Here is a 16,552-nt window from a genome sequence, read left to right as displayed (position 1 = left end):
TGTTTCTGAGACTTGGGAGCCAGATCAGAAGAGGCCTGGGCTGCAGTCTTTGATTTGGAAGGAGTCTTTGCCTTTGTCTTTGGCTTTGCCTTTATTAGAAGCTGAGTAGGCCTGAAAACCCCTTCGAAAGCCGGTACCTGCACAGCGGCTCCGGACCCATCCGAAGGAGCATTGTCCGAAGGTCCTGCAACAGAAATATTCAAAGGCCTAGTTGGCTCCTCGTGGGAGTCCATTTCGGCTATCGGTTCCGAAATGGCTGACGACAGGGGCTGCAAAAGTGCCTCACTGACGACGGCCGAACCTGAAGCTGGCTCTGCTTGTGCAATATCGCCTGATTTGGACCTCGGAGGCCTGTCTTTGTCCTTGCGTCATTTGTGAACTCCGGTAGCCAGAACCGTATCCGATGACATTTTGTAATTAAAACGCCTACCGAAGTAATGAAATGCAAAATCGTACCTTCGTTTAATAGTATGTTGATTGAATCTAGCACAAAACCGACAACTAGCTATGTCGTGGTCAGGGCCTAAGCAAGGAATACAGTAAGAATGAAAATTCTTATGAGGTATTTGCTTCCCACATGAAATACAGTTATTAACTTTTTCTGACATCGGACTGGAGCAAGAAAAAATTTTCCCCAACGGGGTACTTAGCTTTGAGTAGGAGAAGAAAGTCTTCGGACTGAAGTTTGTTTAGAAAAAATTGTCAGGAGTCAGCCGACCGGCACTTGTGAACTGTTATCACCGCACGGCAAGAAAGACTGGAGAACATGGTGTCGGCTGTCAGCTTTGTACTCCTGGCACTCTGACGTCAGGGAGCATGGCTGAACAGCCGACGCCGGACCCAGACTTTGGGATTCTGGCCGACCGAGGACTGCCTGCCGGCAGGGGAAAACCCTACAGTCATGACTGCAACAGTGAAACACGATGAACATCATTAGTTAATATGAGCATTCGCTTTTATTTACAAGGTTTAAAAAGGATTTGCTGTTTTGGCCTACAACTATAACTCCGTGTGTGTGTGTGTGTGTGTGTGTGTGTGTGTGTGTGTGTGTGTGTGTGTGTGTGTGTGTGTGTGTATATCTATCTACATATATATATATATATATATATATATATATATATATATATATATATATATATATATATATATGTATATAGTTCCACTTTATAATCTCAAAATACTGAAATCTCGAATTTCAGTTTCTTGAGAACATTAAGTCGAATGCTTGAAATCCTGAAACCCCAAAACCGCGAAACACAAAATTGCGAACATAAACACACCATACACCACACAACACACAACACATACACCATCCTACCCACACTACAACAAATAAACAAACAAAACACACACACACATAAAAACACAAATCAACAGACCTATACTACATATAAGCAGGGGGGCAAGCCCCTCTGCAACCCCCTAATTATATACACTAACTCTGAGATTGCACCAAACAGAAAAAATCAGCAAAATCACCAATAGACACTCTACAGTACACACGCATACACACATCACAAATATACAAACACCACCACTTTCAACACTGAAACACTCATACTTTTACCTGGCTATGCTAACCCACACATAAAACTTCCAAACACACTCACATACACTCAAGCAAATATCTGAACCCCTAACAAAGTACTCACTTACCTTACATACAAGCCAAATCCAAACACTAAACCGTACATGCTGCACACACTACATTCTGCGACAAATACTGGAACACCATAACCATGAATTCGACGTTTCTGGATTCGCAGTTATGGAGTTTTGCGATTTTAAAAATTCAACTTTATGGTCTCGAGATACTGAAATTCGAGATTTCAGTATTTTGAGATTATAAAGTGGAACTGTGTATATATATATATATATATATATATATATATATATATATATTAAAAAACATTTATTTATTTATTTATTGCATTTGTTGACCGGGAAAGTCCACTGGGCCTATGAAGAGCTCATTTTCAGTGGAGGCCGGGGAGAAAAGCTCCGCAATATTACAAAGCACCACAATATTACATACAAGAGACAAATACAAATGAAACAATGTTAATACATAGAAAATATGCTTACAAAGCAAGTGTAAAAAGCATATTTGTAACAGAGATAATGCATATTAACTATAAGCATGTTAACTACAAACAAAGGTTTTAGTCTGCTAGAGAGAAAAGGTAATACAGTGGAAGAACGTAATGTGGGAGGTCAATATCAAGTGGAAGAAAGTGATAGTAGAAGAGGTAAAGTGGTGTGATGATGTGATAGTAGATATGGCAAAGTAGATAGAAGTCAGTTGTGAGCAGGAAAAAAGGATGCAGAACTATGTGGGTTATGAGCAAGAGTATAGGTATATAGTAATGTGGGGCTAGAAGCAAAGGAGTATAGATATACAAGTACAAAGCAAGAGAAAAAAGAATGGGTTAGAAGTATGAAGTAGGCGGGAGAGAGAAACAGGAAGGTAATAGACAAGAGTTGAAGAGAGTACTAAAAAAGGTTGATAGTGACAGGGTTCTAGAGTGGGATATCAGGTGTTTAGGTGTTTGGGTGGGGCACAAGATCATATACAGTGAGAGAGGAGATGTACTTTTAAGGACTTTTTGCAGAAGGTAGGATTGCTGATAATTCTGAGAGAGGGAGGAAGAGCATTCCATAGCTTGGAGAAGGCATAGGAATATAGCATTTTGCCAGCTGAAAGTTTGGGTTTCTCTATAGACAGCAACATTTTGTTTTCTGACCTGAGGTGGCGAGTGGGATGGTATGTGGTCAGTATGGATGTCAGGGAAGGGCAGCTTTCTGATTGGAAGATTAAGTTGTGGGCTGTGGCTAATTGTAGGTAAGTAAGGTGGTGGGGAGATTCTAGCCAATTTAGTTGATGCAGTGAAGAGCAGTGGTGTGTAGAGTATTTTGAGTTTGTAGCAAATTTGGTGATTTCATTGTAGCAGGAGTTAAGCTTACTTTTAAGGGAGGATTGTAGGTTGGTGAAGATGGGGGCACCATACAGCAGAGTAGGGAGAAGAAATGAAGAGGCTAGGGCCTTTTTAGTAGAGAGGCTGAGGAAGTAGTTGTGCCTGTATAGGGCACCAAGCTTCTTCTGATGTGTCTTTTTGATGTTACTGTGGATATGAAAGTCAAAAGTTAAATTGTCATCAATAATGACTCCTAGCAATTTTGTACTAGGGACAACTTCTAAGACAGTGTTGTTTTTGGAAGTGACAATAAATAGAGATTTATCGATAGGGCTAGTTTTTGAGGGGGTAAATGATAGGAGTTTAGTTTTATTGGGGTTAAGGGCTAGGTGATTCTTGGACATCCAGTCCTCAGTAGAGTTGAATGCTTCTTGGGTCAGATACTGTAATTCGGTGAGAGATTTTGAGGAGCTGATTATTGCTGAGTCATCAGCATATTGGATGACAGAACTATGTGTTAGAGTTTGATGGAAGTTGTTGACGAACATGCTGAAAAGGAGGGGACCCAGTGCTGAACCCTGGGGAACACCTGTATTTGTAGGGATAAAAGAGGAGGAGGAGTGCTGCCATTTGGTGGATTACTGCCTGTTATTGAGGTAGTTGGTAAACCATTGAAAGGTGGGAGGGGGGGTAATCCAAGGTTGAATGTGAAATGGTGTCGAATGCCTTAGAAAGATAGAGAAAAAGAGCTGAGACTAAGGACCCAGCATCACGAGCTTTATTAACTGTATGTATAAAAGAAATAAGGGCAGTGTTGGCACTATGGCCAGGCCTGAAGCCATGTTGAGTGGGAGAAAGCAGCTGGTGTTTTACTAAGTGATTTAGGAGCTGAGTGTGGATACATTTCTCAAGTATTTTAGAGATGGGGGAGAGAATGGCTATAGGACGGAAGTTTGAAATGTCTGAGTTATTGCTGCCTTTGTGCAGAGGGATGACAAATGCTTTCTTCCAGATGTCTGGAATGCAGGATTCTTGAATTGATCTGTTGAGGAGGATGCTGACAGGGTAGGTGATGGAAGGGGCTGCTAGTTTTAGGTATTCTGAAGGTAAATTATCAGGGGCATTTGTACAAGGTTTTAGTTTCAGGAGAAGTTTGTGGATGATGGATGTAGGAATGGGTGATAGAGAGAAGTTGTGTAGGGGGTTTGAAGGATTGTGTGATGGTGGTGGTCCTATAATGTCTGGGTTGATGGGTGGGAAGGGTCAGTATAGCTATAAATATAAATTAGATATATATATCTCCATAGATATATAAATAGACACACGCAAAGAGATAGAGATAGAGTGAAGTTTCCTAGTGAAGAGTGCATGTAAAACTGAGATTTATTTGTTGTATAAAATGCAATTGTGAAAGACACTGCTAAAACTGCTCATACTGCAGTGACTACTGTTCTTATACTTTTAAGGGGAAAATGATTGTTCTGTGTAAAATAGCTCTCGGATGTAACCTCAGAGTAATTGAGAGAGCCTGAGAAGGAGTATGTCAGATAAGTCAGAGATAAGTTAAGAAAAGTAAATAAAGAATGACGGTCCATAGGAGCCAGGCTAAGTTTATGAGTGGAGACCAGAGTATCAGCTCTGGGGGAGACCAGTGTGAAAGATTCTTGAACAAGAGGAAAGTCCTAATGAAATTTATCTTTGACTTGGGAGAAGGGACTGTATTTTGCTTTGTGTTTTTTTATTTAGCACAGAGATTCTCTAATACTTTTTTTTTCAATGGAGACCACTGAAACCTTTGCTTGTGCTATGGAAAGCAGCTCTGGAGTGAATGGTGCGCTGTTGCAGATATTTTTTATTATGGAAAGACATTAAAGACATATTCTGCAAACTTCTCAAAATATTTTTACTTTCATTAGGCACATTTTTCTACATTAATAAGGATGTTATAAAAAAGCTAAAGATGTTAGCTCTTTGCATTCTACAATATAGCTATAGCTACAGATAGGTTGATGTGTCTTTTTCGGCTTTTCCCAGTTAGGGGTCGCCACAGCGGAACTCCAGTCCGCTAATGATTGGCAGTAGATTTTTATGTGCCGAGTTGCCAGTCCTGACGCACAACCTTCAACGAAGGTATGCCCATTCACGCATGTTTCCACACAGAAGACGCTCTAGCTGAGAATCGAACAGGACAACGTCTTACTGTGAGGCGACAACGCTACTGCAGCACCACCACCGCATCTACAGATAGGTAGATACATATATTTAATTGTGTATTTTTTCTTTTATAATTGTCTTTGTAACATAGATTAGATAAACAAGATATATTTACTTAATTGTATTAACATATAGTATTTGAACTTCAATCATCACTATATATATATATATATATATATATATATATATATATATATATATATATATATATATATATATTCACTTCAGAATCTTGAAATTCAGAAACATCGAATTTCATATGACCGAGACCATATGATCAGTGTTTCAGAATATCGAAATTCTGAAACAAATCCAAAAAAAAACACAACAATTCAAATGTTTCTGCAGGGGGCAAGCCCTCCTGCACCCCCACACCCCCGCTACTTAAATATTCCAACTCTGAGATCGCACTACAGCGAGGAAAAGGGAAATCTCCCATTCTGCGCTGTATGCAGATCTCCATTCACAATGTTGGGATTCCGAAAGTTCGATCATATGGTCTCGGCCATATGAAATTCGATCTTTCAGGATTTTGGCAGTGTGAAGTATTCCCAGGAATAATAAATGAAGGCCATAGATTTAATATAAATGCTTTAATTTATATGTAATAGAAAACATTGCAGATGATGTCTGTGATTGGATCCTTTTTCAATATCTTTTGTATAATTATAAGGTCCCATACTGCAGTGGTGGTGCTGCGGTAGTGTTGTCGCCTCACAGTTAAGACGTTGCCCGTTCGATTCTCAGTTAGAGCGTCTTCTGTGTGGCGACATGCGTGAATGGGCGTTCCTTTGTTGAAGGTTGTGCGTTAGGCCCGGCAAGCCAGCACGTAAAACTCTACTGCCAATCATTAGTGGACCGTAATTCCGCTGTGGCGACCCCTAACCGGGAAAAGCCAAACTAAACAAACAAACAAAAATTATAAGGTCCCATGCATGCAGACCATCTACCCACTGGATTATGCCTTTTTTGCTAACTGGATAAGCCCACTGGACAGTTTGTCTGTTTTCAGGGGAGACATGGGATCACTATCTGGTTAACGAAATTGTTCAGATTCACACAGTAGGCAAATGAAGATGGAAGGAGTCAATCCCTGCACCCTGGGAAGAGTAAGCAGTTACTTCATTATTCAGGCAGACATATTATTTTTTCCAGTTTTAAGACCTGAACCTTCCCCCAGCAGCTGATGTGATGGTTTGCTATGCCTTCCCCAGTGAGTGTGTTTGTTCCTGCCCATGTTGCATGAAGACTGATATGAGAAAACAGATTGATAAAGCCAGGCATTCTCTCAGCCCTTAGTGCTGTAGCCATACACCTTCCCCCAGAAGGTGTCAGCACATCAGCAGACCGAACTGTCATCTTCCAGGATTGGTGATGTGGCATTGCCAGCTCACTCCCACACTCCCATCTCCCTTCACTTGACTCCTAACACCTAAGCCTCTGTTTGTTGGTCAGCTACGTCATAGTCAGGGCTTCATCCCTCAACACCACAGAGTTAGGCATGGGTGTAATTTTCATAGTATATTATATTTAATGATTTTAACATTTTAGTTCATAAGAATTTTGAATATTAGTGTGTTAATCTAATAAAATAAATATTGAAGTAGTGTCTGAATTTAGTGAATAATTATTATTTTTTTAATTTTAGAACTATTAGTGCTGAGTGAACATTTAGTTAGAGGAATATCCTAAGTAGGGTAGATATCCTAACTTCTAGGTTAAGATGTTCTAATGCTATCTAATATAGTCAAATTTACTGATTAAAATAAATTAAAAATGAATGACACTTTTAAAAAAGTAATGGGTGATGCTACTCATTGTTTTTATTAATGGAATTCATGTATGTATTGTTATAATTGTTACAACTCATATGACTAATTCCTGTTATCTTATGATGTGCATTAATTATCTGTTTAAAGTCAGTTTTACTTTTCTGTCAGATGAATTCTCCTTGCAATTCCTATGAGGTAAAGTGCTAACTGTAAGTATTGATTTTATAAAATAAATTACTTTTGTTTCACCTTTGCATTAATTGAGTCAGTTAGTTTTATAGTTTGAATTTATAAGTTAGCCAATATAATTGTATTTCAGCACAGGTAGCATGCCGATATGCACAAAAAATAATTGAAACGACATAAGAATTTGGATTTATAATTTTAACAGATTAACAATAGTGTGATTAGAACCTTTTATTTGTTTACAATTTTTTGATCACTCTAACGTTTCATATACTCTTCTTTGAATTCTTTACCTTAATCTGACCTATGAATTCAAAAATCAAGACCACCACTGTCTAGACTCCTTGGATTTCTAATACTCTTAATTCTGTATTCATGAATCAAGTAAATAAGAAACATTTCAGACATAACTTATAATAATTGAGGGGATAAAAAACTCTGCATTGAATGGTTATTGACAGAAAGGATTTTCATTTGCTCCCTTTTTTTCTATGACAAGAAATCCAAACATGATAATATCTAGGGAAGAATGCAAGAGTAATACCACAACACTTAATCTTACAAGTGTACCCAGACTGGCCTGCTAAGAGAAGATGCTCAAACAGTGCTAAATGTTCCTTTCTCTTCCCGTAATATTAGCGATATCAGTGAAGATATAACCTGCACTGCATACCATTTATCTATTATAGGAACAGAGCTAGAAATAGGATCTCCAGCAAGTTACATATCATTTCTAATTAATTAAATTTAATATTTTAAATTTGTACTGAAATGACTGTATTAATCTAGTCTAAACACTAATAAAATAACACTGATATTCTGGTGTAATTGTTAAGGAAAACAAGCCCTTGTCAGATAAAAACTAGCGTTTCTGTAATATTTATTTAAAGCATATGTCATTGGCACTACAGAGTGTGACTCTGTGTGTGTGTGTGTGTGTGTTTATGTTTATGCACACACACACACACACACACACACACACATTGATCACTTTCTCTTTCCCTCTTCCTTTTCTAAAAGACAGAAACGAATACTGACAGATACAAGGACAGATAGACTGTAATTTTGTGAGAGCTGAATGGCATCACAAAATGTTCTAGTTACAGTCTTAAATTTACAGCTTGACCCCGGAGTTAGTGAACTGGTAGCTGAAAGATGTAACCATCACTGTCTTGTAGCTTCTTTAAAGGCCGGATTTAATTAAGGGCTTCTCACTGCTACCCTCAGAAGTCTAGCCTCCCTTAATGGGTTGACATGCCTTAAGGGGGAGAATAATATGACCTTGTCTTGCCCTCAGTTCAAAAGTACAATAGAGGGGAAAAGCTTCTCTATATCAGGACCTGCTACCTGGAATATTTTGCCAACAGAAATCAGATCTTCAGCCGCACTGAATTAATATAGAAAGCACTATATAAATTTCTATACAATGAAGCCATACCCAATATTTTAGAGACAACGGCTAATATTAAACAAATTAAGATGTTTTCCCCAACTCCTTACTTATACAAAGCAACCCAAGAACAATCTCCAAAGCAATTGAAGTGTAAACTACATAAATCTGTTTACAACTTTCCTTGTTCATATAAAAGGTGTATCTTTAGTCAACTACACTTAGTTAGATGTATTCCTCTTCTGTCTTGTATGCTCTCACTGACATTGCATGTGTACTAAGTATGCATTGAAAAATATAGGCTATGCTCATTTTAAGAAAACATACTTTCTATGTTACACAAAAACAACTCTCTGATCACAAGTTGTGACTGAAAAGGGTCAATAGAGCAGCCCACCTACCTAGACAATTTGGCATATAAATAAATAAATAAATAAATAAATAAATTAAATAATTAATTGCAGTTAATCCATCCTTAAGGATGCAAGATGCTGTCCAGTTTCATGAGATTCAGGAAGTAAAGGGGCTCTATAAGACCCTCTGAAATAAGTATAAGCTTTATTATTATATAGAGTGGAACTGGCTGTTTATTCCTACAGTATTCTGTTCCTAAAAGTAAGAACTCTACTTGAAAAGGTTTGTTTTAAAATGAAACAACTGTCTTTTCTCAACCAGTGTCAGCAGATATACACATATACTCATACATACTACACGGAGAAATTTAGTTTATCGTATACAGCCACAGTGTCGCAGTGGTGCAGTGGCAGCGTTGCCTCACAGCAAGAGGTTCTCCTGTTCGATTCCTGACTGGAGTGCCTTCTGTGTGGAGTCTGCATGTCCTCCCTGCGGTCGAGTGGCGTTCAAAAGACATGCGTGAAATGGGCGTGCCTTCGCTGAAGGTTGGGCATTGGGCTGGCAACTTGGCACCATAAAAATCTATTGCCAATCATTAGCAGACTTGAGTTCCGCTGTGACGACCCCTAATCAGGAAAAGCCAAAAAGACAAACAACATACAGCCACAATGTCATTGACTTTAATAATTTAATGATGTATAACACTGCATATGTATATTAAAAAGGAATATTGCAGCTATACAACTGAAACATAAAATCAGTGATACTTACATTAAGTCTCATATCACGTGCATGTCTCTCCAACTCCTTTTTTAGATCTTCACGACTCAATTTTTCTAAGTCCAGAACAGTGTGTTTCCATTCGATCTGTTCAACACTGTGAGGATCATGGGACATGTACTGACCAAGCTTCACCTTCTTCAGAATATGCCAGTAATGACAATAGGCTTTTTCAAATTCAAGGATTAAGTCCCACAGTGTGCGGAATATTAGGGGTTTGTCCATGAGATCCTCCCTCCGACTTATACCCAGTGTTCCAAATCTTCCTCCCCAATGCACCCCCAGAACAATGTGTCGGAAGACATTCCCTGAGAACTGGGTTTTAAAGCTGATAGGGAATCGCTCCACCCCTTGGATAGGATTTGTGAGGTAACTGAAATCCACAGAATTAAGGAACTGTGTTTGCAGCCAGGGACAACAGAAAACAAAAAAAAAATCTAGAAAGGTCAAAGGATTACATTTACAGATATTTCCGAACATACTTCTAAGACTCCAGAAAGCAAGTATAAAAATTAATTAACAAATACTACTTTCAGAAACAAATATCAGAAAATTTTCTTTAATATTAAAACTTTAGGTACAGCAGAGAGTCAATTATCTGAACGTTGATTATCCGAAAAGTCAGTTGTCAGAACCAGTCTTCTGTATTTGGGTAGGAAAAATCATAAAGTCTGAATATGTAAACATTATACGTATTTGCTTAAGCATGTTTTTTGAGCTTGTAGCCAGCTCATGTGTGAAAAATATCTTTTATTGTCCAATATAATCACTGAATGGTTGAAAAGTGTATTCCTGTGTGCAAAAAGCCCCAAGATTTTAGAAGTTTTTTTAACCAGTTCAATTATATGTTTGATTATCCGAACTACCCTAGGTTCCAATTAGTTCAGATAATCGACTCTCTGCTGTATAAAGTAAAACCCACAATAACTTAAATCTTTCTACTGCTCAGAAGTTTCATGAATTGTTCCACTGTTATTTGGGAACATGTTTTTACTTTCAGTGATATATATATTAGACATGTGAGTACCCACCATATTAGTTAATCTTCAAGACAGCATTCTGTATCTGTTGGAACACTTTAGTAGACAATCCTCCCTGTTTCCCGTGTTCTTCTAAAATCCTGAACTCCCATGCTTTGGATATCTATGTCTATTGGGGACACCAACACATTTCTGCACCAGAGTTAAGGGGATGAATGCATCTAATCTGGTTCTTTCAGTTGCTGGCCACTACCATAACATGGGTTAGATCTTTTGTAATGCATGTGTATAGCTTTAAGAAGCTGGTACCTGTAGCCTATGTCAGGGTTCTGAATGAATATCATGTGATCTTGTATTCTGTGTTACTGTGCAGTCTGAAATAGACACTAATGAAGCTGGCTGTTTGCAAATAGCATCTGCTTGATTATTTAGGCCATCTTAATTTGCAGATGTTGAACTGTATCAGACATAATCAGAAATAGTCAACAAACAGCAATGCTCCTGGCAGAAGTGTCAAAGTACAAATTAAGCCAAACAAAAAACACTCATTTTACAGACAGACTGCAATGAAAGACTAATGTTTTTTATTTATTGATTTCTTCATATAATGGACAGACTTTGTCAGAATCCTGGCAAAGTTTGTCTATTATATAACAAAAGCTCTCAACAAAATATAGTCTTCCATTACAGTGTATATCTATAAAGAAGTGTTTTTTTTTGTAATCAAAAAAGGTTATTCTGTCTTTCATTTGAGAAATGGTTGTATTGCAGCCACCTGGCATTTTTTTTCTTCAAGGTAATTTATTAATTTATTTTATCTATTATTTATTTATTTCTATTTTTTAACCAGGATAATCCATCTGAGCTATATAGCCCATTTCAGTGAGTCGCCCAAATCAGATCCACAGGTATGTACAATAGATACTTATACTCAAGGTTGGTATGCAAATTACATAGAAATATAAATTAAATTATACCAGTACATGCAACAGAAAAAATGACTGAGGACTGGAAATTGTAAATCTAGAAATGTTATTTATTGTGAGCATGAAAGGAGCATCAGAGAAGTCTGAAAAGTACAGTAGTCTATGTTTATGCATATGACAAGGGAAGAAGCCCTTTGCATTTCTAATATATCTGAATTTTGAAAGTGAAAAAGGCAGAGTACTGCAGCAGTAAGGTTCATCATTAGTGTGAAATGAGAAGGACTCTGCCATTTATTTGCAATTTGTTCTTCACAGTGGCACAAAGTCCTATGGAGTCAATTGATGCTTAAAAGAAATGGGCCAAGGACTGTGACCCTGATGAGTTGCCTATTTTGTTCCATAAGAAAAAATCATACCCTGTATCAGAAATTATTAGACAAGTGGCAGATTACTCAATCAGATTTACCTTGGGATTCATAAAAGTGCTACTGTAATCTATGTGCTATGAGATACAATTTGACTTTTTTTAAATCTTCTGTTTTACAGAACAGGGCTAGCTGTACACATAAACTAAATGGTATTGTATTAGTGTTGAATGGCTGATGTCTCAGAGTGAGCAAAATTACATTGTTACAATCAAAACAGTTCAATGTGTAGTCTGTTACATATTGTAACTTCTGAGATAAATAAGCTGAAAAATGAGTGAAAACTAAGTAAAAGTTAGTCAAAGAGGCTCAAATTCAGAAATGTTACCAATAGGTGTACATCAGGTGTACTACACCTGGTGGTAACTTTTTTGTATTCAGACACAGTCTTACTGTAGCACCTCAGTGGGCTGTCTCCTCAGCTATGCTAAATACTAATGAGGTATTCCGGAGCTGGAGGCATATGCTAATTAGCCAGAGAAAGCAGAGTGCCACATAGCATGCCTTAAAAGCACTTAAAAAACAGAAAAAAAACATATGGAGCAAGGAACTACTCATCAAGGACGTTATAAGTGGTGTGCCTTAATGACACTAGAAAGGATTCCAACCCTACCTTTCAGAGAGGATATTAGTCCTCTGCACCACCACTAGACAGCAAGGATGTAATGTAAATAAATAAATAAGACTTGATGGGGAAAAAAGTACAAAATGGGAAAAGCTTCAAACCCTGCACCCTTGCCACAGGAAACATCATCATTAACCCACTGTTCTAACTGAGCTAATTAATATGTTAGTATAGCAAGGATTATTCAATGCCTGCAACAGTTTGTAAGTTACAAGGGAGAAGAACAGGGAATGTAACACATAACTCTTAACCTCATACTGCAAGAAAACTAGAACATACCCAAAATTAATGGTGGAGCAAAGACGCACAATCAGGGACTGATTTTAAGTATTCCTCTTGTACACTGAAAAAGTGACTAGTATAACAGCTTTTGTACTACCATGAATTTAATGAAGGATATGAAGTGTGAAGCTCTAATGTCTGAATTTAAAGGGTGCTTGTGCTAATACAATGCATTGGTTGCCACTGTTAACTACCACAGGAAAGTGCTGCACTGCACATAGTTAATAGTGACTCAGAGACATGCAAATTAGCCAGTAATGAAGTCTGTGTTAGTACCACATTGTGGAAATAGGGCCTTTTTACTATAGTCCTTAATGCGAGCACTCTAGTTCTTTCTGAATTCTTGAGACTGACAAAGTCTCATGCAGCAGGTGCAGCCATAGGCATAATAAATATGTCTTTATATTAAGTATGTAGAAGCTGTGGCAAAATAAATTATTTTTCTTAGGTGTGCAACAGTGTGTAAAATTAAAGAACTCACAGTAAAAAAATACTATATGTACTGAATCAGAATTCTGAAAATTAGTTATTTTATGTTCACAGAATGTGTTGAGAAAGTGCACAGTGTGAATGTTATGCATGATAAAAGTGCAATAAATCTGCAATCACAAAATGTTGAGGAAAAGTTCAGAATTAATAACCAAAGAGCAGAATTTAGACTTGATAAATGTGCCAATTGTATTATAATATCTGTTCAAATGTTTAATTTAAATACTGGGTTTTAAAAGCAGCAATCTAAAGCAGTCATTGTGTAACATCCTTGCTTAGTCAAAGTTATAACCATTTGTGTGTAGCTGCATGAATAAAATCAGTTTTAGACATCATTTAATTTGTCAAAGATTGGCACAGTGAAAATAATTCATACTGTGACTGTACTATTACACTGGATCAGAAAAATATTCAATATTATGATGAATTACCCAAAGAGTACAACTTTTACTTTTTGTCTGCTTACAACAAATGTATTATATTTAGTCAGATCCTGCAGTGTCATTGGTAGTGCATACTCCAAGCTGAGGTCCAGCAGCTTTGTGTGACACAATCAGGAATGCACTAAATGGCACTGAGAGTTTGGGTTTGATTAAGAAATAGAACCTAGTACATAAGCCAATACCTTAAATACTGGTTTGAAACTAGATGACATTTGTATTTGTATAACTTCACAAGATGAAGCTGTTTTAAAAATAATGAAAAGACTTGATTTTTTTTGTTAATATAATTGATGATATACTAGCATGAGGCCAAACCAGAGAAAAGCATGATGTGAGACTGGCTGAGTTACTAAAATGCTGAGACAGAATAACTTCAAGATGAATAAAAGTAAGATTAAAGTCACAAATTTGAAATATACGGGTCTTGTCTTGAAACTGAAGTTTTGGAATGAGACACTTTCTAAGGGTAATACTGCAATTGCCTCCACCTGAAGACAAACACACCCTCATGGGATCTCCTGGAATGATGGGTACCTTTAAAATTTTAATCCGAATCTGTAAGATGATAATTTGCTATTTAGAAAATTGCTGGAAGATTATATGACATGGCACTGAAGAAGTACAGAACAAACAAAGAGCTCTGAAGTGGTCCCGTAGTAACTGACATGTCTACAGTGAAGTATATTGATGTGAATAAGTCTGCCACATTACAAGCAGGTGTCAGAATGGGACTATTACAATGATTCTGTAAGAAGATAAATGACTTGCATATGGTTCAAGAGTCTTGCATAATGATCTGGAGGAGGTATGCACAGAAAAAAAAAAAAAAAAGCTGCATGCCTTTGTGTCTAGACATGAAAAAAGGCTGAATATAGTTATGTTTTAATTGTATTGTGGAAACAGACCCTACACTACTGGAGTGTTTACTTTGGAGGTCCTTGTATAAGACAATGCCAAAAGTGCAAAGAATGTTACTGAGATAACAGAAGTATGGTGACTGTGGAGTACAAATTGTGAACAGAAATGCATATAACGAATATGCTGGATCATTTATATCAGCCAGAGCAATGACAAGATTTGCTTTGAGTAGGAGTGAGTCAGATTATTCCATGGTTGTCTATGGCAGGAAAGAAACTTAGAGTTTCATCAGCATACAGATGTGCCTAAAGAAGATAATACTTCAAGATTTGATAACAAAAGTCTGCCCATAACAAAATGTTACTGTAAAGAAGGAAAGTATAACTTCACTTTTCATTTAAAGAAGGAAGTCAATACTTAGGTCTGATGGTTAAAGCAGATAAAGTACAAATGCCTAATCTGCTAAAAAAATTGGCAATAACACATGGGCCACATCTGACAACACGTCTGTGAACTTGTGCAAAAAAAAAAGAACTTATGATGTGGTCTACTGCTCAGGTGTCAATACAAACTAAATAAGAGGTCTAGTACTGTTCTGAGTAATATACAAGAGTTGAGAACATATCTGAGACAATTACAACTTTCTCAATTATCAGAAAGAAAAAACTTAAGTAATGAATTATGCCTTAGCATATGTCTGTACAGATTTTATCCTTCTTGTGGGGGTCACAACACGATAAGATACTTGTGAATTTGGTTAAAATAGGATGCTAAACAAGCAGCTAAAGAAATATAGGAAGGCATTACTGAAAAGATTATACGTGAAATAAGACTGTGGAAACTGTTATCAATTGACATCAAGAATAAGATGCAAGGGATTAAGATTTTTTTGGTCTTGTTTATGCTTTTTTTTTATGTAAGTGAGGCTTATATGCACCAAATGAGAGATCAGGTATGCAAGAGTATGAAAATGGAAATTATAGAGTTTTTTTTTTTTTTTTTATGGGGAATAATGGGATGAATTCATAAAGTTTACACACCTGTCAACAAGCTGCTTAGGAACGATATTTGTTTGGTTGATATCATTTGGTCAACAAAAACAAATGGTCAACATGTGCAGGATACCAGCAACCCCAGGTAGGGGAATATGCCCTTTTCCCATGAATTGTGCAATCTCAAAGTTAGCATATATAATTTGAAGGGGATGTGGGGGTTCAGGGGCCTTGCACCTCTGAAAAAGCACTTGTGTTTAGCTTTGCCTGCTATGAGTTAATCCTTGCAGCATCTACTGTAGTTGTCAATGTTTTTCTAATTTTAAAATCAACGTTGAAGACTTTAATCCTGTGTCCATTTGATTAAACAGACTACATCTATAGATAGATATGCATGAGTACATATTGGCTAGTGGATGCAAAAAACATCGCGTACAAAGTACTTAAACAAATGCGTTCAAAATCTGCATTCTTGAACTCATTTAAAAAATATTGAAAAACAAAAAAGCATTAAAACTGTTATTTTTGCAGGGGGGACAGCAAACCCCCTGGAAATTATATATACTAACTCCGAGATCACACTACAATAGGGAAAGGACAAATACCCTGTCCCCACTGTACCACCATCTTACTCATGAGAAGATCATCAGTTTGTGACCTTGTTATATTTGATCACTTTGCTGGTGTTCTTACTGTTCGAACAAATGAACATTTGACTGGCTATGACATATATATATATATATATATATATATATATATATATATATATATATATATATATATATATATACTTAAAGCTATGTAAGCAGTTGAAAAAGCAGTATGTGTCCTATTTAATTGTTCTCTACATTCGTAAATGTAGCCCACACATCTCTACATTTTTTGTACACTGGCAAAGCAATCAGATTACAATTTTGAAGC

General features: G+C 36.9%; 1 protein-coding gene across 1 annotated transcript in view; it reads right to left on the bottom strand.

Moving 5' to 3' along the window:
- The window catches only part of VASH1 (vasohibin 1), a 510,054-nt gene that overhangs the window by 95,044 nt on the left and 398,458 nt on the right, over positions 1 to 16,552 (bottom strand). The window contains exon 5 of the mRNA XM_044073896.1: positions 9,603 to 9,984. Within this exon, the coding sequence (XP_043929831.1) occupies positions 9,603 to 9,984 (382 nt within the window). The remainder of the gene's footprint in view (positions 1 to 9,602; positions 9,985 to 16,552) is intronic.

The sequence above is a fragment of the Protopterus annectens genome, chromosome 6.part0 (genome assembly GCF_019279795.1).
Source record: "Protopterus annectens isolate FY-2018-M chromosome 6.part0, PAN1.0, whole genome shotgun sequence".
Classification (NCBI taxonomy): domain Eukaryota; kingdom Metazoa; phylum Chordata; order Ceratodontiformes; family Protopteridae; genus Protopterus; species Protopterus annectens.
The sequence above is the reverse complement of the archived record's forward strand: the minus strand, read 5'-3'. Positions and strand labels throughout refer to the sequence as shown.